This window comes from Mustela lutreola, chromosome 8 (assembly GCF_030435805.1).
Source record: "Mustela lutreola isolate mMusLut2 chromosome 8, mMusLut2.pri, whole genome shotgun sequence".
In the NCBI taxonomy this organism is placed as follows: domain Eukaryota; kingdom Metazoa; phylum Chordata; class Mammalia; order Carnivora; family Mustelidae; genus Mustela; species Mustela lutreola.
In genome coordinates, this window is record NC_081297.1 from 18,871,822 (window position 1) to 18,896,666 (window position 24,845).

The 24,845-nt window shown below is 37.7% G+C and overlaps 1 protein-coding gene across 3 annotated transcripts in view; it reads right to left on the bottom strand.

The window, feature by feature from the left end:
* SPAG6 (sperm associated antigen 6) overlaps positions 1–24,278 on the bottom strand; it is a 64,350-nt gene extending 40,072 nt beyond the window's left edge. For 2 of the 3 annotated variants that reach the window (XM_059183943.1, XM_059183945.1), the window contains exons 1-4: positions 24,101–24,278; positions 23,909–24,004; positions 6,800–6,966; positions 3,170–3,353 (exon numbers count right to left, since the gene is read on the bottom strand). In XM_059183943.1, the coding sequence (XP_059039926.1) occupies positions 3,170–3,353; positions 6,800–6,966; positions 23,909–24,004; positions 24,101–24,125 (472 nt within the window). In that variant the 5' untranslated portion in view covers positions 24,126–24,278. The remainder of the gene's footprint in view (positions 1–3,169; positions 3,354–6,799; positions 6,967–23,908; positions 24,005–24,100) is intronic. The other variant, XM_059183942.1, reaches the window with a different exon arrangement.
* Between the last annotated feature and the right edge of the window lie 567 nt (positions 24,279–24,845).

The window sequence follows — 24,845 nt, forward strand, 5'->3', positions numbered from 1 at the left end:
ATTCTAAGCATGACAATAGTTTTCTTTCTCCACTTATTTTTGTACCATTTTCTTTCATATGCTACTGGTAGTTATAACCAAAATGAGATAATATATCAGAAGCATACTGCACAGAGCCAGGCACACAGTAAGTACTCCATAAGTGGTAGCTATTGTCTTACATATACACACATACATTGAAAAATCTGGAAAGCAAAGAAAATATATCCTTAATTCTATCACCCTGGTAACACAAACATGTATTTCTTTGTAATTGATGTTCACACGAATTTTACATTATTATATTGCAATATATAATTTTATCTCTTTTTTTACATTACAATCATGTTTCTGTATTACCATGTAGGATTCATAATTATCTTTTTAATTTGCCAAGTGAAATTCCATTAAGTAAAAACCACCATAATTTAACCGCTAAAGTCCTGCCAAATATTTGAGGGTTTTTGATATTACAAATAATACTATAATAACATTTGCATGAATATAAGTTTCTCATTCTGTGGGATTCTTCCCCTAGAATGAATTCCCAAACTAGGCTTTTTAGAGTAACCACGAACTCCTTCATGACTTAGATTAGTTATGCCAAACTGCCTTCCACAACTTTGAACAATTGTAATGCCTCCACCAATAGCCATAAACATCACGTCTTCTCTAACCTTCAGTATTAATACTAAATTTTATATTTATTGAATATTTACCATATACCAAGTACTGGTCTAAGTGCTCTGCATATATTGTCTCATTGAACTCACAACAGATTTCTGAAACATCCACTTTTAGGTACCATCTTTTGCAGATGAGGAAGTTAATGTTCAGGAAGTTTAAAAGCCAGGTCCAGGGTTATACAGAAACTAAGTGGTATAACTTGGACTCAAACTCAGATCCTGTCTAATGCCACAGTGCTCTTAATCATTTGGCTATATTTCAGCTTTACTCTTTTTTCACTTTTAATAAAAATAAAGATATTTTTATTAAAAAATAATAAGTGGGGAAAGACATCTTCACTGATGTTTTATATGCAGTTGATTACTAGCGAAGTTGATCATTTTTACATAGGTTTGTTTTAAAATTGTATTTTCTTGTTGTATTATTTGTTCATATTATTTAGCAACTTCTGTAAAGTGGTGGGGGCAATTTTGTTCCCTCTATATTCTTTACCAATCAGGTGTGTCAGCATGAACTTCACTCAAGAGGTCCATGTCCTTCTTGATGACTTCATTGAGCTGTCAGTTTATAAGAGGAAGTACTCCTCTTTCTCCTCCCTTTTACCCAATATGGGCTCAATACAAATATATTCTATAAGGTTATCATGTCCATATTTCTTCATTATTATTCATTATTCGTTATTCATTCATGTGCTAAGTCTCCTGCCTGGTTTAGAACACCCGTATCATGAAAACCGATTTACCAACGTCTTTGAGAATTCATCAATATCTCACTCTCCTTACTCCCCACTACTTGTCTCTTTCTATCTTCAAATTTCTCTTCTAATAACTAGGATAAGGACTAAAATGGGTAGGTTTTTTTTTTCTTTTCAAATTTTTATTTGAATTTTTAGTTAACATAGAGTGTAATATTGGTTTCAGGAGTAGAATTTAGTGATTCATCACTTACATGTAACACCCAGTGCTAATCACAAGTGCCTTCCTTAATACCTACTGTCCATTTAGCCCATCACCCACCCACCTCCCCTCCAGCAACCCTCAGTTGTTCTCTATAGTTTAGAGATGCTTATGGTTTGCTTCCTTCTCTCTTTTTCTTCCCTTCCCCTATGTTTATGTTTTGTTTCTTAAATTCCACATATGAGTGAAATCATATGGTATTTGTCTTTCTCTGACTGACTTATTTTGCTTAGCATAATACTCTCTAGCTCCATCCACATCACTGCAAATGGCAAAATTTCTTTTTTTTTTTAAGATTTTATTTATTTATTTGACAGACAGAGATTACAAGTGGGCAGAGAGGCAGGCAGAGAGAGAGGAGGAAGCAGGCTCCCTGCTGAGCAGGAGCCTGATGCGATGCGGGGCTCGATCCCAGGGACCTGGGATCATGACCTGAGCTGAAGGCAGAGGCTTAACCCACTGAGCCACCCAGGTGCCACCCCCCTTTTTTTTTAAGAGCAAATGGCAAAATTTCATTCTTCATTTCTTTTGATGGCCAAGTAACATTCCATTATATATGTACACATAAGATATATATGTATATATATTAGTAGATTTGCATTATATTTTACTTATTTATAGATTTTATTTAAATTCAAGTTAGTTAACATATAGTGTATTATTAGTTTCAGGGGTAGAATTTAGTGGTTCATCACTTGTATATAACCCCTAGCGCTCATTACATGAAGTGCCCTCCTTAATGCCCACTACCCAATTACCCCCCTTTGTTCACCCATCTCCCTCCAGCAATATACCAAATCTTCTTTATCCATTCACCAGTTGATGGATATTTGGGTTCTTTCCATAATTTGACTATTGTTAATCATGCTGCTATAAACACCAGGGTACGTGTGCCCCTTCAAATCAGTATTTTTGTATCCCATGGGTAAATACTTAGTAGTGCAATTGCTAGATCATAGGGTAGTTCTATTTTTAACTTCTTTAGGAAACTCCATACTGTTTTCCAGAGTGACTGAACTAGTGTGCATTCCTACCAACACTGTTGGAGAAAGAGGGTTCCCCTTTCTCCACATCTTCATCAACATCTGTTGTTTCCTGTGTTGTTAATTTTAGTGTTCTGACAGGTGTGGGGTGGTATCTCATCGTGGTTTTGATTGGTATTTTCCTGATGATGAGTGATGGTGAGCATCCTTTCACGTGTCTGTTAGCCATCTGGATGTCTTCTTCGGAAAAATATCTATTCGTGTCTTCTGCCCACTTATTAACTGGATAATTTGGTTTTTGGGGTGTAAAGTTTGATAAGTTCTTTATAGATTTTGGATATTAACCCTTAATCAGATATGTCATTTGCATATATCTTCTTCCAAGACTGAAATGTGTAGGTTTTTGTAAATTTGTGATCCAAATAACTTGGCCATCATTCAAAACTTATCTCCCATAATGTATGGAAACATCATTAAAACTGTATCCATAGTTCACTAAGCAAAACCAGATTTACCTAATAAATCTAAATTTTAATAATCCTGTTTTCAGATATGCTCCATTACCTGCATTATGTCTTGCAATATATCCAAGTGCCCAAGCTGCAGCCTCCTTGACTCCAGGGTCAAAATCTTCCAAGCATATCACCAGCGTATCCAGTGCTCCACAATCAACTATCGCCTGAGCTAGTTGAGGAGAATGTTTACCAACTGCTCGTAACACAAAGGCAGCTGCTTTCTTGTAAAAACGCTACAGTGATAAAATAGATAAAACTCAAAGTGAGTTAGGCACTTATAAAACAAAAAGTTAAAATAGACCAAGACCAACATAAAAATGACATTAATATAAATAAAGCTCAACAGCTTTTAAATCCAAAGGATGAAAAACACCCTGCAAAATCATTTTTTGATGTTTCCCCACTGCTTTTGTTCAGTAACTAAACTGAAATAATATAAGTCTTAAATGACATTTCAAATGTTTTATTATGAAACATTCATTTGGAAATTACATGAAATGAATTAAAACATTGTATTTCCTACCAATTCATAAAATAATGAAATTTTCTGTATCTGTATCACACTGAGAAGTATTTGTTTGACCCATGGGAACTCTTAGATTGTTAGCATGTGCAACAGAACTTTCCACTGACAAATTCATTTCCTTTACTTGCCCTCAGTCTCTAAGCATGTAGGCCTTTCATGACCTCAACTAATCTTTTGGTGTCCCAAGTTATCCTGAAATAACAACCATGTTTCAAAATGCACTACCAATTGTTGAATAAACATAAAGGCGAAACACCCGTGATACCTTTTAAAAACCTTTCCTGGTAAATAAACTAACCAAACAAGGAGACGTGTTATTTATCCCCTCTAGGAAATGCTTTTTTAAAACAATAAATACAAATGACTTACTGTTCGGTGAATGTTAAGTAATGTTTCACACTTATAAAATTTTCATACAAAATTTCATCATATTGAGAAATAATAAAACTGAAACACAAGATTAACATGTTTTTCTTCATATAACTAAAAAAATTAAATGTATTAGGAAGTATTTGACTATAACACTCACTATTGTTTCAAGATTAGTCTAATGACACAGTAACAGTCTCTGTCCTTTATTAGTAGAACCCAGATAACTCCCTATTATAGATTCCAAGCTTCTGTTTCTTTACAGTGACTACTAAGAATGACTGGGTGACTATGGCATCTGTTTTGAAAGTACATTATTTACTCTGGCTAAAAGATTAAGATACAACAAAGATTATAGGAGCAAGAAAAAATACATCAAGTATATTTTAACGTATTATATCTCAAAAATTGGTATATGTTAATGATATAAGAAATATTGTATGTCAATAATGATGTTTTGATTTATTTCTTTAGTTTCATAAATGTTAACATATACAGATATTAAAATATTTGTTATAAAGGTTACTTTTATGTCAGTAACCAAATATCTACTAACTTACTATAAAACTGAGAGTTTTAAAGTAGCTTTGCATTATTTTCTTACAATCATGGAAAAATACTGGTGATACATTTCCTGTCATCACCTTAAGCTAAGGTGACTGTTTATATGGCAGAATTTTCAAATTCACAATTTACTGGGCATCAATAGTCACTAACTACAGTGCCTATAATTCACACTGTCTGATCTCATTTCCCCTTTTTCCTACTTTCCATTTCTCCAAATTCCTCTCTTCTCTCCCATTCCTCACCAAAAGAATTATCTTAAAAAAAAAAAAAAAAAAAGCCACGCCAGGGACTTTGTACCTCATAAAGAAGAGATTAAATCCTGTGAGGAATGAGTTAAAGGACTAATAGATGAAGGAAACAGAAGCCTGGGAATACTGACTCACATTCTCACTTTCTCCTCACTTCTGCCCTAGTACTTTTTTGTCTCTTTACAACTAATGGACACTGATTCACATTTAGATCTACTGAGCACCTTCTTGGTCGGATACCAAAACACAGACCCTGCCCTGAAAAGAAGGAGCTAAGAGTCCAGGAAGAACAAAGTCTAACAGTATTTGATAACAAAAGGAACACCTGCAAGAAAAATAAAATTTCTGAGGCTCCTCAGAGAGATAAGACAGACAGTAAAGGACTCTCCAATGTATAAAAATAGGACAAAATTTTTAACAATTGGGATTTTTTTTAAATTCTGGTAAAATATATGTAACATTTACTACTTTAACCATTTTAAAGTATACAACTCAATGGCATTTAGCACATTCATGGTGTTGTGCAAACATCACCATCCAATTCCAGAATATTATTAGCCCAACAAGAAACCTCACACACGTTAAAGAGTCACCCTTCTTTCTCCTCTCCCCCCAGCCCCTGGCAATCACTAATCCGCTTCTGTCTCTATGGATCTGCATGTTCTATATATTTCCTATAAGTGGACTCATACAACATGCAGCCTTCGTATCTGGCTTCTTTCTCTTAGTGTAACATTTTCAAGGTTTAATCCATGTTGTAGCACGTGTCAGCACTTCATTCCTTTTTACTACTGATAATATTCCAAGATATGGATGTCCAACATTTTGTTTATCCAGTCATTCTTTTGTTATAGTGAATAATGCTGCTATAAACATTTGTGTACAAGTTTTGTTTAAACACCTGTTTTCAATTTTGGGGGGAAATCTAAGTAGGAGTCGCATTGCTGGGTCATGTGGTAGTTATATTTCACTTGACTGCCAGACTGTTTTCTACAGCAGCTGCGCCATTTTACACTCCTATCAGCAGTGTACGAGGGCTCCAATTTCTCCAAATCTTCACTAACACTCATTATTTTTTTCTTTTCTTTCTTTTTTTTTTTTTTTATAATGGCCATTCTAATAGGTAAAGTAATATCTTCCTGTGGTTCTGATTTGCATTTCCTAATGACTTATGCCATTGAACATCTTTTCATCTTCATTGGCCATTGTGTATCTTCTTTGTATGTGTATAAATGTCTCTTCAAGTCTTCTGCCCATTTTTAAGTTGGATAATTTGTCATTTGGTTACACAAGTAGGAATTTAATCTTAAAAATATGTCAAGAAATATATATCCTTAGGTTATCATAAACTAACAGAATGGAATAAACAGACCCTATCTATAGGAATGTCCTTAACTATTGCTAGGTGGTGCTGTACAGAAATATAGAGTAGAACTGGACAGGAAGGGGAAAAATTAGGGCACTCTTAGATGACCCTTAAAAGGACTGCCATGCTTACATACTTGGTATAAAATGCTTTATCAAACCTTCTATTACATGTATTCTCCTTCCTTTTGTATGCTTCCCTCCCTCCCTCCTTGCTTCCAAACTGTCTCTTACAGTTTCCACTAACCAGATTTCACCTGCATATATGGATTGCTGAAAACAACTTTTTATTTGCCTAGGGCTCCATACAGCTCTCTAAGACTGATCCTACAGGTTTAAGACTCTCATAAACAGAAATACTGCTTTATACATAATCCCACTAAAAATTGTATAATCTGTTTTCTTACATTAATAGTAATGGAAAAAAGCTGCCCATCACTCCCAAGATAAAGTACCCTAAAGGTATTATCATGTGCAGCTCAAAGACTTAAAGCTTGTATTAACATCCTGAAATTCTAAAGCTTATAAGCTTGTAACTGTACCAAAACTAGCAGATTTTTAAAAATCTAAAAAAATATATAATTAATTTTTTCAAAAATCTTACATTCTGTTCTGTCAATGAATAAACAAGCTGTGGAAGAATGTCACCCTTCACCACTGCTTCTGCTAGGTCATCGTTATAATTAGCCAGTCTCCCAAGAGCCAATGCAGCAGTCTGTTGAATTGTTGGGACCACATCCAGAAGAAGAGGCCGCAGCAAAGACATTACACCTGAGTGTAGTTATGAAAGAACAGAAATCAGCAAAATTTAAATGGAAAAGCAAATATACAATTCAGCATATATGCAGATAAGAAAATTGTAGGGAAAAATCAGTAAAGACAAAAAAAAATTATCCACTAAAAACTAGAGGTATATTCAGAATCATCTAACTGGCCAAGACAAAAAATAATACAACCTGTGATTATCAAAGCAAGAACATAGCATGACAAGAAACGCTTTGGAGTTAGGTTAGTTTAAATCCCTGATTTGGCAAATAGTCACTATGTGACCTGATAGGGCAGTCATGAGGAATGCAGAGAAAGACTGTAGAACACACAGTTTAATGCATACCTAGCATATGGAAAGGAGTAGAAGGAAATTGGGTATAGTTTCCCCCAACCTTTGCAAACCCTATCTTTCAGGGCTCAGTTTGGGTCCTTTCATCTCTACAGAGTCTTCCGTTTATTTTGTTCATGTTTCCCCCCTCTGATTCCAACTGTTGGATCTTTTCTGTGATTTCAACAGTCTAAGTTCTCACATTCATGAAGGGAAGCAAATTTAGATTGCTGATATTATTCCAAAGAAACAAAATCTTTGGGGCACCTGGGTGACTCATCTGCCTTCGCTCAGGTCATAATCCCGGAGGCCTGAGACTGAGCCCTACATCGATCTCCCTGCTGAGTGGGAAGCCTGCCTCTCCCTCTCCCCCTGCTTGTGTTCCCTCTCTCACCATGTCTCTCTCTGTCAAATAAATAAATAAAATCTTAAAAAAAAATTCTTTGAGGGGCGCCTGGGTGGTTCAGTGGGTTAAGCCGCTGCCTTCGGCTCAGGTCATGAACTCGGAGTCCTGGGATCGAGCCCCACATCGGGCTCTCTGCTCAGCAGGGAGCTTGCTTCCTCCTCTCTCTCTGCCTGCCTCTCTGCCTGCTTGTGATCTCTCTCAAATAAATAAATAAATAAAAATCTTTATAAAAAAAAAATTCTTTGGAGCGCGGCCGGAGGTCAGGCAGACGGGAGTAACTGGGCGCTGTTCTCTGAGGGCGCACTGAGGAGTGGGGCCCTGGGCTCTCGGCTCCTCCGGGCCGGAGACCAGGAGGCCGCCATTTGTATTCCCGTCCTCTGGAACTCTACGGAAAGCGCTCAGGGAACAAAAGCTCCTGAAAGCAAACCCGAGCGGATTACTCACCCCGGCCCCGGGTAAGGGCGGTGTAATTCCGCCTGGGGCAAAGACACTTGAGAATCACTACAACAGGCCCCTCCCCCAGAAGATCAACAAGAAATCCAGCCGAGACCAAGTTCACCTACCAAGGAGTGCGGTTTCAATACCAAGGAGAGCAGCAGAATTCCAGAGGAGGAGAAAGCCAAGCACGGAACTCATGGCTTTTTTCCTGTGATTTTTTTTAGTCTTGAGATTAGTATTTTATATTACTAGCTCGTATAATATTCACTCTAGGGTTGAATACATAGTAGGTCTATCATCCTCATAGCAACAAGAGTAAAAGTTAGCTTATATTTATCGAGACTTATTATACATGTGTCTTGTTTTAAGGACTTATTTTCCATATTAATTCACTGAACTGTCATAAAAAAACTATGAAGTTGGCCCTATTATTATGTATATTTTACAGATGAGGAAATGGAGGCCGAGAAAGGTTAAGAAATCATCACAGAACTAATTAAAAAATGGAGCACGGTTAGAAATTCAGATATTCTTCATTAATAATTATAAATAATACATACTGAAAGTTGAGGAGGTGGGGAAAGAGAGATAAAAAAAATACATTTTAGTCATCTAGCTATTCCAACTCTTACAGTACCTTTGTCTTACTATCAAATATCCAAAATAGTCAACTGCTATTTGGGCTTTAATGATGCTGTTTTAGTCTAAGGTTACAAGAAAGGTAATGACAGAGTTAGAACTGGAACAAAACATCCCTTGACTTTCTAAACTTTACTTAATTTGCAGGCGGCTATTCAACTAGATGTTATTACATCTTTTCTTTAAAAACATACCACAGTGATCTAGAAAAGCAAATATTATCAATATGCTTTTATAATGTTATATGCAGAAACATTTGAAATAGAATAAAAGGAAAACATTTATAATAACACTTAGGATTAGACCAAATTAAGATAAATAGTACTACCAATAACATAAGCAGAGAATAATGATGCTTATCATAGATACATGTAATGATGTGACCCATGGCTTTTCACAGTTTCCAATTTCATTTAGTGATCGTGTTTATGGCTAGGGTAGCTTGATGAGATCATCTTACATAAGACTACAGTTGCAAGTCTGAATCCTACTCAGGCTGGTTAACTTTGCAGGCACACGGCACTTCTACTCATGGCTAGGTCATAGCTCATGTTCAGCAAATCAACAAGTCTATACTCATAAGTGTTGCTAATATTACTATCTACGCTTTTTATAGTGATAATTTCTGAATTACCTCACAACAAAAAGTTTAAAATGCAGAATAGGTATTAGAATAACTAGCAAATGTTAACATGGGCTCTTTCTAGAAGGCTGGATTTAAAATAATTTGTTGATTTCTTCTTTGTAGTTGCTTTATTACTTGATTTCTTTTTTTAGTTTTTTTAATTGTGGTACACATAACAAAAAAATACCATTTTAAACATTTTTTAATGTACAACTTAGTATAATCGGCACCACTATCTAGAAACTGGACTGTTTTCCACAGAAGCTACACCATTTTACATTCTTACCAACAAAGTACCAAGGTTCAAATTTCCCCACATCCTTACCAACACTCATTATTTTTTGTCTTTTGTTTTTGAAATATGGTCACCCTAATGGTATGAAGTGGTATCTCATCTTGGATTTGATTTTCATTTACCTAGCACTTATGTCAATGAATGTCTTTTTATGTGCTTATATTGGCCATTTGTACATGTTCTTTGTTGAAATGTCTATTCAAGTCCTCTGCTCATTTTATTTAAATTTTTATTTATTTTTTAATTTCTTTTCAGTGTTCCAGAATTCATTGTTTATGCACCACACTCCTCTGCTCATTTATAAATTGGGTTGATTTTGGTTGTTGCTGAATATAACAATTTTTATAAAAAAACATGAATGGTTTTAAGTGAAAATAAGTCAATCTAAAAAATAAGAGCTAAATTTGTTAACATATACTTGAATTTCATAATAAATACATTAACAAGGTCAAAAAATATAAAGTATAATAAGTATGCTTCAAATAGTTTAAAACAATTACAATTATGGTTCATGTTATTTTTCCCTGTATTTCCTTTATTCCCCCTCATTTGATATATGTGTGTGTGTGTGTGTGTGTGTGTGTGTGTGTGTGTGTATGATGGCAGTGGCTTATTGTCTTTTGAAATATAATTGGAAAATCAGTCTATACTGGGTAATACATCCTGGACATTTTGAATTAAATCTCAAAAACTTTGAACTTCTATGCTAAGAAGTTGAAGAATGAATTCATCTATCTGGGCCTATAATGTTTACTTTAATTATAAGTGTTTGTTATTAGTTATAGTATTTAGCTAATATACCATAAGTCTCCCAAGTTTGGAAAATTTCAACTTGCAGTTTTAGCAGTAAAATATTTTACCACCTTACAGGTATTTCACCTGTCCATACATTCAAAGGAATATTTTGCTTTACATATTTTCTTCTCCATTTTTTCACTACATCTCGCCCCGGAAAAATAAGATCAGTAAAATGACACACAATTCCTTTCCTTTTATCCCTGTATTTAATATCAAAATTAGGCTTCTATGCAGATGCCTCTGTTCTATCATTCTTTTCCTACATTCCTTAGTTTAGACAGTAGCATAGTAAGACTGTTCAAAAATTCAAAAAAAGTAAAAGCTAAAGTTCCAGTTTAAAATATCTTTGTTTGGGGGGCGCCTGGGTAGCTCAGTGGGTTAAAGCCTCTGCCTTCGAATCAGGTCATGATCTCAGGGTCCTGGGATGGAGCCCCCCTTCAGGTTCTCTGCTCAGTGGGGAGCCTGCTTCCTCTTCTCTTTCTCTCCACGTGACTCTCTGCTTATTGTGATCTCTCTCTCTCAAATAAATAAATAAAATCTTTAAAAATAATAATAATAAAATATCTTTGTTTGGGAGAACCTGGGTGGCTCAGTCAGTTAAGCCTCTAACTCTTGATTTTGGCTCATGTGTGATCTCAGGATTGTGAGATCCAGTCCCCTGTCAGGCTCTGTGCTCAACAGGGAGTCTGCTTCTTCCCCCCCTCTCTCTGACCCTTCCCCTGCTCAAGCTCTCTCTCTCTCTCTCTCTCTCTAAAATAAACAAATAGGGACACCTGGGTGGCTCAGTCTGTTAAGCATCTGCCTTCAGCTCAAGTCATGGTCTCAGGGTCCTGGATCAAGTTCCATTTCAGGCTCCTTGCTCAGCGGGGAGCCTGCTTCTCCCTCTCCCTCTGTCACTCCCCCTGCTTGTGCTCTCTCTCTCTCTCTCACAATAAAAGAAATAAATAATAAATAAAATAAAATAAGTAAATCTTTAAAAAATATATATCTTTGTTTGAATAGGTCATCTTTATTAGAGAAAATATTGCCCAAATGTCTTGCCCTTGAATTGCCTCTTAGTGCTTCATACGTATCAGTCCCCAAGGACATGTTTTTATCTCTTACACAGATTAAGCATTGGAGACCTTGTTATTCTAATTACAAGTCTATCCTAAAAATAAGAGATAATGATACAAGAGGAATGAAGGAAGGAAGGAAGGTAATACTGAGGGAGCATGGAAGGGAGAAGGCAGAGAAGAAGCATATATAACATAAAAAATATTTTTTCCTTACCTGCTGGTCCATTAGGAATCCATGGTGATCGATCCTTGGTGAATGAATGCATGAAAATTTAGAGTCCATGAATTACAGCACTTTGAATAGTGGCTACTACAATATCTGATAAGCAAGGTCTCTAGTGACAGCTAGTGACCTCAGTGATGTCTCTATTGAAGAAGCCACCAGGTACAAATATTAAAAATAATAATTTACATATCATACTCTCATATCTATATAACAATTGTTTCTTCTGTAAAAACTGATCAAATGGTGTGAAAGTGTTTCTGAAACTTCAATAAATCTCTCTCCCTCAACTTTATAGCTCTGAGTTTTTTTTCTACTTTCTTGGTTCAGTGCCAATATTGGACACATTGCTTGTAATATCTACATTTCAATCCAGTTACAAAAACAACAACAAAACAACCTTGCTGACCCTGTCCCAGACATTCATTTGAAAAATAGATCATTGTTTATCAACCGGCAAGCAATAGCATTACACACCTGAGCAAAGGCAGTTCCTTCCCTCAAGAAACTAATAATCTAGTGGAAGAGATTATAAAAAAGCCTCAAAATAATCACAACTCTTTAATTTCTTTTAACACAACATAGGCCTGATTACTTTGATTGTGCACACCAATTATAGACATAAATCAGGAAGGAAATATCAAACATTTCCAAGAGCAAAAAACTCCCATTCTCATATTACATGTCTGTAGTTTATATACATATTACCTCAATCTGCTGTGCTTTATAAAGATAGTTAACATCCCAACTTTGTTTCTTTAAAAACAGGTACCTGCAAACTGGGCCTTTGGATCCACATAAGTCTTCGTAAAGATTTCTGCTTACTGTGGATACCTCTTCACCTTGCTTTTTAATCTTTAAAATTTTTGTTTTATTGTGGCAAAATATACATAACAAAATTGATCATCTTAACCATTTTTAAGTGTACAATTAGGTATGCATTAAGTACAATTGATCAAACATTCATGACTATCAATTCCAGAACTTTTCATTGTCCCCTAATAAATACTCTATAACTTCCCCTTTCCCCCTTTCTACCATGTATTTTAGAATTACTATTGAATGAATAATTATTCATTGTTCAAGAAATATCTGTTAAGAATATACAAGGTACAGAGGCGCCTGGGTGGCTCAGTGGGTTGGAGCCTCTGCCTTCGGCTCAGGTTGTGATCCCAGGGTGCTTGGATCAAGCCCCGCATCAGGCTCTCTGCTCAGGAGGGAACCTGCTTCCCCCTCTCTCTCTATCTGCCTATCTGCCTGCTTGTGATCTCTGTCTGTCAAATAAATAAATAAAATCTTAAAAAAAAAAATACAAGGTATTGAAAACTCAATTATCCTTGACCTCAAGGAACTTATAAAGTGGTCAAGAGAAATGAATAAATGTAACACATGATACATGCAACTAAAGGGAAGTAGCGGGTGCTTTGCAAATATACAGTGGAGCATCCAACCTAGGCCTTGACAGACACAAGGAAGGCACCCAAGGTGAAAGGGACATCTAAGTGGAGATCTGAAGGTTCTCAGGCAGATCACAGATCGTCTGCTCAAATGACTGGAGGGAATGTAGAAGAGAAGGACTGGAGAGTTTTCCAACCAGAAGGAACTGTATTAATGAAGCTCAGAATCAAGAGAGTTTGATACATTGACAAAACTGAGAATGCAGTATGACCATAGTACAAGAGGGGAGCAGAGTCAGGAAAGAATGCTAGGAGATTAACAGAGACAAAAGTACTGAAGAGCCCAGTTAACTATCTTAAGGATTTTGAAATTAATCTGAACATTAACGTCAGTGTTTTTGTACTTTGTAAAGAAGGATCACTGATTACCCTAGGAAGAAAGGGTGAAAAGAGACAACCTAGGAAGTAGGAAGACCACTTAGGAAGCTATTGTACAAATGTAGGCCAGATGTGAGAATAGGCTGGAGAATACTAACAGCAAAGGGAAAGAAAAAAGTGAAAGGTCTAGATATTTACAAGACAAACTGATTACTGTAAAGAAGAGGGAGGAGTAAGTGATACTTCCAAGTTTCTGGCTTGGACAAAAGATGCATGATTATTGCAGACTGTTGAAGAAGCCATGATAAATTCACACCAGCCTGAAATGCAAAGTGGGAGGGAGCCTGATGAGGGGCTTGATCCCAGGATTCTGGGATCATGACCTGAGCCGAAAGCAGACCCTTAACTGACCAAGACACCAAAGCACCTCCCACAGTAGGTATTTCTTAACTGATCTAACATACACTTACATGGCATTTATCATGTACCAGGGACTTCCCTAAGAAATTTAAAATATTAACCAATCAATCTTCATTATAATCCTAGGAAATAGATAATATTTTATAACTCTAGCATCTATGCCCTCCTGTTTCTCTTCCCCAATATCAATCACAGTCCATTTGCCAATGAAAAATAGCCTGTATGTGCCAGGTTTCAAATGCATAATAAAGGGTATAATCTGTTGAATTCACTTACCATTAACATTACTGTAGTTCTCTTCCATGATTACTGCATTAAACCAAAATTTCATTCATTCTTCCAGTGCAATTATCTGACTCTAGGCTAGGTCATAGCCACCACTGTCTATATGTGAGATTTCAACTAAGTACGCAGATCACAAACATTATGGCATGCTCAATTCACATGATACTTTATTTTATTTTAGATTTTTATTTATTTATTTGACAGAGATCACAAGTAGGCAGAGAAGCAGGCAGAGAGAGAGAAGAGGAAGCAGGCTTGCTGCCAAGCACAGAGCCCGATATGGGGCTCGATCCCAGGACCCTGAGATCATGACCTGAGCCGAAGGCAGAGGCTTAACCCACTGAGCCACTCAGGTGCCCCCACATGATACTTTAGATAAAATGATTGGAACTTACATGTTTATAATAACATGAAGAAATATAAGATGGACCTTTAAAATAGTTTTCAAAGGAACATGTAAATTCCACATGTCCAAACATTTCTTTCCAAGCCAAGATCACTCTCGTGAGCTCCAGAGCCCTACATAGACAAATCGCTCACTTTAGTCACTGGCACATAGATATCCCAGACACTTCAACTTCAACACTATTAGGGAATGAAGTCACTATTTTCCTCCGCTTTTTGTATCTCTTCTCCATTAATGAATGGCAACCAGAAGACTGTGAGGCCCCTGAACTCCCCTCACCTCACCTGCCCTACCCATTCTACTAAGTCACAAATCCTACACATCTGTTAAATGGCATGACTACTATAACAAATATGGGCACAGGGTCTTCCCGATCCTGTTTTAATTCCCTCCAATCAATTCTCCACACTGCTGTGAAAGTCATCTCTCAGAAACACAAAATGGATCCCTTCATTTCTCTGATAAGAGCTTTTCAATGGCTTTCTATCAATTCCAGGATCAATCCAACTTTGGATGAGGTCCTTCAGAAGTAAACCTGTTTTCCTCTCCAGCCATTGCCTGGCCCCTCTGTAGCCCTATTATCCCAAGAGGCTCCTGCCTTATCTAAACATTCGACTTGTCTATCAAGCACCACCTTTCCTCTTGCCTCTGTGCCTTTGCACATAATGTTCCCTCCACCTGAATACAGTTTTCTTCATCTAGCTAACTCCTACAAAATTCAGCCAGATAATATATCCTTCAGGAAGTCTCCAATGAAAGTACTCCTCCAAAGCTTGAGTTAGGCACCCTTCATGTGTGCTCCATATGTCTATGCAATAGACACTTATCAAACAGTATTTACATATCGCTCCTTCAGCAAATAAGCTACTTAAGGAAGCTTAAGAAGTCTATGCCTTCTATTTTTGCACGATCAGCATCTAAGTATCCATCTGGCCCTTGGACCCTCAATAAATGTTGAATGATAAATGAACAAATTGTGAAATTTGATGTGCAATTTTCTCTTTTTAGGCAAATTTTAGTTAAAATAAAAACAAAATGAGCTTCTGTTTGGGGTGACTTTTTAAAAGTTCTGGAGTTAGTGGTGCTGGCTGCATAACATTAGGAATGTAATTAATACCACTGAATTACACACTTAAAAACAACTAAAATGGGGGTGCCTGGGTGGCTCAGTGGGTTAAGCCTCTGCCTTCGGCTCAGGTCATGGCTCCGGGGTCTTGAGGAGCCACCCTGTGTCAGGATCTCTGCTCAGGGGGGAGCCTGCTTCCCTTCCTCTCTCTCTCTGCCTGCCTCTCTGCCTACTCGTGATCTCTGTCTGTCAAATAAATAAAATCTTAAAAAAAAAACAAAAACGGCTAAAACGGCAAATGTTGTTAAATTTTATCACAATTTTAAGAAATTAACAATGCATTACGGTGCCTGGCTGGCTCAGTGAAAACAGCCTCTCACTCTTGATCTCAGGTGCATGAGTTCAAGCTCCATGGTGGGTGTAGAGATTCTTAAATTTAAAAAAAAAAAAAAAAAAAAAAAAGAGTACTAAAAAAATTAACAGTGTACCAAAAACCACTGAATTTTGCACTTAAATGTGTGAATTGTATGGTAGGTGAATTATATCTCAATAAGGTGATTTTTTAGAAACTTTTTAAAAATAAAAAATAACAAAATAACAATGGTTAATATAGGTTCATGTTTCTTTTTTTGGTATATGGGTCATTTAAACTGACCCTTTACCTGGTAGTACCCCAAATAGATACAATTGTATCTTAATTGGAAGTCTTCTAGAGAACTACAAATATTAAATTAGTCCTGTCTTCTTTTGTCAATGTGACTTCTCTTTGATGATTTATACCTATAATGCCCACCTGCCTGCAGAAAATTGGAATGTTCATGAATGGGGTAAGTAGAGAATAAATATAGCAATTATAAAAGGATTATCTGCTCCAAGAGTTTTCATGGTTAGTATTTAAAATGGTCACTTTTGGAAGGTAATCAAATTCTTTCTTCACATAAAATATTTTATTCATACTCTACTTACTCTAAAAATTTTAGAGATAATTTTCTCTAAAAGATATATACACAAAGATATAACCATCTAGTAGGAGCTCCTGGGCGGCTCAGTCTGTCCAGGGTCTGCCTTCAGTTCAGGTCATGATCCCAAGGTCCTGGGGTTGAGCCCCTCATCAGGCTCCCTGCTCATCTGCTTCTCCCTCTCCCACTCCCCTTGCTTGTGCTCCCTCTCTTTCTCTCTGTCAAATAAATAAATAAAATCTCAAAAAAAAAAAAAAAGAGCCATATAGTAGAGGGATGGGAACTAATAATTTTATCAAAAATACGGGTTAAGAATAGCTGCTGCAATTCTGAACTCTAAACATATCACTGAGTTTCTTGGAAGCAAAAGTAAAAAGGGAACCACTTTGTGAAATAAAGTAGGGACAAATTTTTTCATGAAATTTCATAAGTAGGCCTAGCCTGACACATAATAATTAATAAAAATTGGTCGGCTAAAAGAGAGTATCTTTATATAAAAAACATTTTGTTAACGTCAAAATGGGCAACGATGATAGATTTAAAGAAGCTATAGGGAAATTTATGTATTTTTTAATAAGCCCTCAAAAAAGGGCATATTATTAGATTAATTCTACAAAGACAATTCTATAGAAAACTAATGTAAGCTAGTCTATATATATCTTACTAGTGATTCTAATGACACAGGAATAGAATATACAGAAAAGTGGATAAAAATAATTTTCTTTGAAGACAGATGCACATATACATATGTATGTCACTTCTTTTTACCTAGACTTATAACAAAACTTGAATAAAAAATAACTTATTTTTAAAACATTTTATTTATTTATTCAACAGAGAGAGATCACAGGTAGGCAGAGAGGCAGGCAGAGAGAGAGAGGGGGAAGCAGGCTCCCCACCAAGGAGAGAGCCCGATGCGGGACTTGATCCCAGGACCCTGGGATCATGACCTGAGCTGAAGGCAGAGGCTTTAACCCACTGAGCCACCCAGGTGCCCCTTGAATAAAACATAACTTTAAAATTGAGCCACCCTCATGACAAAAAGGATGGAGTATATGGCAAAACCAGTATGTCACTTTGAAAATTAGGGAAGTCTGATATATTCAGAGGGGCCATCCCACCCACTACAAGGCAAGACCAAATTTTTTCTCAAGGGTGGTGCTGGACTTCCTGCTAGGGCCAGTACATCTACTCAAAAGAAATCCCAAAGTTCAGACCTCAATGAACATGGAGTAAAAGTCATTCACACAAAGCATGATTAAGTAAAAAACAAAGGGACATACATAAAATCAACCAACAAATATCCAGTGCCTCCCCCATGCTCTAAAAAAAAAAAAAAAAAAAAAAAGCAGTCACAGGGCAGCTAACTACCTTGCGCTCTGAGGAAGCCTCCCCTGCACTCTCCCTGATCTCAGCAGGGACTCAGTCCAACAACTCTCTGAAGTATTATCTGAGTTTGAGACTTCCAGTGGATTATACACTTTTCCCTGGATCCTTTTAAAGAGCTCTTGGCTTGATAAGGCTTTCTCAGAAGTCAAAGGAAGCTGAAGGTCCTCTAGAGTTCTGAGTCCAGTGTACGCCCTAAATACAACTCCCACTCCCTCAAACCTCCAGATACTTATCAATTAAAGTTAGTTCTCTGCATCTGGCCTCCACTCAAGCTCCCATAATGGTCTTCAAGGGCACCTCAAAAGCCAATTACACACAATTATGAGATAGCCTTTGGTACCCAAAAGCCTAAAGAGATGACTTGTTTTAATAGGTTAACATTATGATTCATTAGGAACTCCTAGAACCATCTAGAAATAGCTAACTAATACCTACAAGGTGACAGAGAAAGAGTGCAATGTCAGACAGCAATTAAACATCTAGTCCCAGTCTGGCCAGGACTAACTCTGTGATGAGGGCAACTATCTAGCCTTTCTTGGGCTTAAGAAGATACTTATTCGGGCACCTGGGTGGCTCAGTGGATTAAAGCCTCTGCTCAGGTCATGATCCCAGGGTCCTTGGATGGAGCCCTGCATCAGGTTCTTTGCTCAGCAGGGAGCCTGCTTCCTCCTCTCTCTCTAACTGTTTCTCTGCCTACTTGTGATCTCTGTCTGTCAAATAAATAAATAAAATCTTTAAAAAAAAGAAAGAAAGAAGATACCTATTCTATCTATCTGAGCTGTTATAAGAATCTAATTTTTTAAGAGATGTGAAAACACTTAGAAAAGTAATTATTTCTGGGGCACCTGTTGGCTCAGTTGGTAAAGCATGCGACTCTTGATCTTGGGGCTATTAGTTCGAGCCCCATGTTGGGGATAGAGATTACTTAAAAAAAATTAAATCTTAAAAAATAATAATTACTCCTTCTTTCATTCTATTTAAATATGTTGAATATCTGCTCTATACTAAGAATTATGCTAGGAATGGGATTTACAGTTTATGGAGTAAACAGAAACTAAATCATGACAACTGTAATGCGTGTCATGAAAGAGAAATATTAGGAGCAAGGAAAGCATAAATCAAGAGACTTAACTTACTGAGAGGGCTCAAGGAAGATTTCCCTGAGGAATCAACATCTAAACAGAGCCATAAAGAATGAGTAGAAATTAATTAGACAAAGAAGTACAAAAAAAAGAGGTTCTAGTCAGAGGAGCAAAAGCCATGAAAAAAACACTGAAACGTGAAGAGGAGTTAGGAAGTAAATTTAAATAACTTTTCAAAAACTTTAAATTGTCACATTAAAGTATAACCCACACAAACTTGCCATTTCTAAGTCCCACTCTTATAGGCTCATCCATAGCTTAGATTTTCCCTTTTTAATCATCATGTTTTTCCCTAAGAAAACAAGAACATCCTAGCCCTGGCTATATTATAAATGTCCATGCAGGAACAACAATTGGGAACACAGAATAAAATTCTGAATGATCTTGTTTTTAGGACATATTATTAGGTGCATACAAGTTCAGAATTTTTATAGTTCCCTCAAATGTTTTCCGCTGAAGCATATGTAAAACAAACAAAATATAAAACCCACTATCCCTATCTTTTAAAAAAAGATCAGTACTTTAATTATCGTGCATTCACAAGTCCAAGATTCCTTTTATATTCATGAAATTTAAATAGCATATTTGGTTAAGTTTTTTTGAAGTTGCTCTACTAATTATCTTTTCAGTTTCAATATCCCTTGGAACAGTGGGGTTTTGTGAGAGAATCATGGTACTTGTATCTACCAGGCTATGTTTTAAATATATTATAAATGCTTACCACAGACTTTTCCTTCTCAGCAAACTGAGGTGCTAAATCATTAATCTGAACACATTCACCCTGCCCCAGACACATGTAACTTAAGATAATTTTGTCAGTGTATATTGTTTTCTTGAATTGTAAACTCATTAAATAGCCTAAATTTGCAAATTGGCTTCATAGAGATGCATATTTAAAGGGTTATGCAGTTTTCTCTATCCCTACTATTCTAGTGCTTAGCCATCTTTTTTGTTCTGCTATAGGATTTATCTTAAATATTACAAAGTGTTAATTTAAATTTTACCCTAATTTTTTTTACACAAACAGCTGCTTCAGAAAGTTCATTTTATATAGCTAAACAGTTTAAAAACAAATTTCTTGGACTTTTTATATTAGCTTATTATAAAAGATTTTCTAAACAACCTAGGAGAGCCTGATTGTCCAATATGCCACAAAACATATTACTTACATTTTATAACTAAACAATCACCTCTATTTGCTGAAATTCTACAATGCTAGAAGTAATAATGTATTATCTCTACTATTTACAATGCGTTATATGTATTACTGATTATTAAAAGAAGGAACATATCAAAATTTATTTTTAAATAGCTGCAAGATGTAATGGTTCAAGAGTACAGGGTTGGAGGGTGCATAAAGAGATTTTATAACAAACACTAAACTTTTTAATTCCTGTACATATTTGATTTAGAAGGAGTAAAACCTCAGAAAGAAAAAAATAACTCTAGGTTATAGACACATTTTACACTGTTCTTTCTAGTAACAATTCTGGCTAGAAATCAAACTTCTTTTGTCCAAATACTCTGATGATGATATCATGCAATGCTTTGTTTGCTTTAGTAATTACTTTGGGCATATGTAATAAAGCAAATATTCTTATTAGCACATCAAAAATATAATGGACAAGATCAGAGGTTTAAAATGAAATAAAACTCCATTGGTAATTTTCACCTTTGAGGTTCCTCTCACAGTGAATGACTTAAAAAATTCTTAACAAGTGAATTACTGATTTATCATGATGCCTATATGGAAAATGTTTTCCCCCTGATCTCAGATCCATGATACTTATTTATTTAAGCAGTTTATTAGGGAGATAAATGAGAAAACAAAACAAAACCTTCCCAGGGATGTAGAGAGTATGTCAAAGTCAGAAATAAAATGCATTAGTATTTTATGTTATCAAAATGAAGTCATCTGACTGAAAAAAAAAAAACCTTGATCATAACATATGTGATGCATACATATTATGGCTCATTCAAAAGTATTTTTAAATCCATGTTGGTTTTGTCTTTTTTTTAGGAACAAACCATTTCAATAGTTTATAGGCTATTAAGTTTTCATAACAAAGCTGAAGGATTATTCTAATCAAAAGAATACACTGGAATATTCATTAGCTATATCTATTTAAAATTATTAAAGGCGTGCTTAAATCAAATCTAGATAACATGAAATATGTTGAAATAAGTTCCTCAAGAAAAGAAAAATCTTAGCATTCTGTCAACATTGGTCAAGTACAGACAACTTCAAAACATTGTTATATTACTATTGTATTCAATTCCTTCATAAACCAGACCATAAGTGGAAATAGGTGGCTATTTAAGATGTCACATGTAGGTCCACATACTTTGGTGATCATTTAGCCTAATGGTTTGGATTGATTAAATTCCACACTACATTCTACATTGTACACTTACAGGAAGAGATAACCTGTTACCATTATACTAAAACGTGATATCCTGTATCTTAAGTATTACTTATACCCCCATACTACAGTATCAAATTTTTTTTTAATGTCAGTCATTTCCCCTTTTTTTTTTTTAAAGATTTTATTTATTTGAGAGAGAAAGAGAACAAGTAGGGGAGGGGGCAGAAGGAGAGGGAGAGGCAGACTCCCCACTGAACAGGGAGCTCGATGCAGGGCTTGATCCCAGGACCCTGGGATCATGACCTGAGCCAAAAGCACTGAGAAACTGAGCCACCAAGGCGCCCCCTCATTTTCCCCTTTAAAAAAATGTTTTAGGGATGACTGGGTGGCTCAGTCAGTTAAGTGGTTGCCTTCAGCTCAGGTCATGATCCTAGGGTCCTGGGATGGAGTCAGGCATAGGGCTCAGTGGACAGCCTGCTTCTCCCTCTGCCTGCTCTGCCTGCTGTTCCCCCTGCTTGTGCACACTCTCTGGCTCTCCTTTTCTCTCTGTTAAATAAATAAATAAAATATTTTAAAAAGTTTTAGTTTAGCTGTTTACCTATAGTTCAGAAATTAAATATTTGTAAATAATAAGTGTTCATTCACAAAAGCCGTTGATGAGTAGGACTGAGTGGGGGGAAGAACTAAAAGTTAAGTGAATTTTAAAAATGTAATATGCTCTAATAAATTTATATTTTCTTTAATAAACTTATACATATGAAACCTTGTGTCCAGCATTGTTCTGGGTAGTTTGGGGAGTATATATCCATGCACGTAAGCACATACATACATGCAGAAGAAAGGTAATTAATCCACATGAAACAACTGCAGAACAAAAGATGATCAACTTATAATTTCCAAAAGGAGAATAAATTAGTGGCTGTCCAGGGTTAGGGACAAGAGGAAGGTAGGTGTGGCTATAAAAGGACAATAAAAGTGATCCTTGCAGTAATGAAAGTGTTGTGTATCTTAAGTATAGTGATGGTAGATACACACAGGATAAAAATGTATAGAACTAAACATACACACACACAAGTAAGTACAAGCAGAACTGGGGAAACCTGAATAAAATGGATGGATTTTTATCAGTGTCAATATCCTGGTTGTGATATCATGCCACAGTTTTGAGGTACAGAGGAATCTCTGTATTATGTCTAACAACACATGTAAATCTATAATTATCTCAAAATAAGTTTTAAAACACGATTATCAAATACACTTTTTATAAATATACTCCCCTCCAAGAGAAACATACAAAGAATAAACACCAAAATCCCTCTCAGCAACACAAAAAATTTTCATTTAGGTGCAGTAGTAATTCTCCTCAAAGAAACCAGAGCAAACATTATTTCTAAACATTCTTGCCCTGTCAATGTGTCCTTAAATTTCTTTTAATTCCGTGTTAATTTAAATGAGTTTTAAAGATTATAAACTCCAAGTTGAACACTTCTTATGACACAGTAGTGATGAAATGCTGCCTTACTTTGAGTTCAGATGGCGGTGGAATCGTCCTTAATCCCCCATTATCTTCTCCATCTGTTTATGTTAATTGATAAGAAGCAAATCACACACTCTCTCTTCCTCTTTCTAGAGTATGCTTGATTTCGGACTGAGGAGGGGGAATGACAGCACCATAAGAACTTCTAAAGGCTAGCACTTCACCTACTTTGAATGTCTTAGAAATTATTCAAGCAAATCTTTGCCCTTTCACTAATGCAAGGCGAGAAATAATGTGTCAACCGCTCTGGAATTCCTTTGGTGTGAGGAAGTCGAAGGTGATCAAAGGCAGGGTGACAAGCAAGGGCACCGGGATAAAATGGGTCTGATTAAGGTAGATTCCCATTCACGTAAAATGACTTCCAGGCAATTCTTCTGGCCTTAACTTTCAACTTGACACTTGCCTGGTTGCGGTAAAGATGTTAATAGGGATGTCGGGCCCCTCTCACCCCAATCTGGAAGCTTCACCCTCTTGGCCTCACACCCAAAAAGACCCGCTAAAAAGGATGATTGCTTCCGCGGCCTCCGCGGCGGATGGGAAGAACTTAGGGACGCGGTCCTGCCGACGCCACCCTGCCCCTCTCCAGAAGCTCAGTCGGCTGGGGAGCGGGGCGACAGCGAGCCGGGGGAAGGCCGGGCTGTGGGGAAGGAGGTAAGGGGCGAGACGGCTGCGCACCTCGGGTGGCCAGGAGCCCGAGGTGCAGGACGAGGCGGGGCAGGGCCGGGGGTGCGGAGCGACGGGCCAAGCGGCTCGAGGGGCCCTGAGCGACGCGGAATCGGTGCGGACTCACCCGCGTTCTGCAGCGTCTCGATGTTTTGGGGTCTGGTTGCCAGCTCCGCCACCATCTGCACGAACTGCGTCCGGGCTTTCTGGTACTGCTCGAACACTGAGGACCAGACAGACACACGGAGGAGCAGGCGACCCGGTGCCCCCGCGGCTCCCGCCGCCCGCCCGTCGGGGCGCTGCCCGCCCCGGGCCTCACCTTGCAACACCTGCCTCTGACTCATGGCGCCGGCAGCTCTCCGCCCGCGACCAGCTGGGCGCCGACGCGGCCCGTCCGCTCCCGGCCTGCGAGAACGCCGAGGGGGCGACCGCGGCGACGACTCGGCCTCCGACGGCAGCCGTTTCTCTCTGTGTACCCGCGTCTCCCGGGCAACCGACCGGAACCGGAACGCGGCCGTCTCGCGGCAACGGCCGGTCCCGGGCGTGACGTCACGGCCGCGGCACCCGGCGTCGGGCGAAGGCGGCCAGCCCCGGGGGATCTCCGCTCGCAGGGGCTCCCGGGGCGCGCCACGGTCGCCGGCGCCGTCGGTCCTGCCGGGCGTCCGGGGCGTCCGCCGGGAGCCTAGGGCCCTTTGCAAACCGAGCCCGCCCCCGCGAGGTCTCCGGGCGGCGCCGTGGACTCGGTCCCGGCGAGGGGGAGCTCCTCCTCACCCCCGGAGAGACCCGTTAAAGCGCGACGTCAGTGGAGTCGTTCTGGCTTAGACGGTCAAAAGACATCTCCCAGAGCACATGGTGTGATCTGATAGTATGCGCTGTCAATGTCCTCAACGCCGAATGGGTTTTCCCCTTTAATCCAGCTGTCATGGACTGGACAATTCTGGCTTCAGGATTCTTGGAGGGTGAAGACAACTATACTCCTAACTTAGGCATATTGCTTTAAAAGGATTTAATAAGCACTCCTAGAGATTCAATGAGAAAAGTAGACGGGGAACAATATGGTAAAT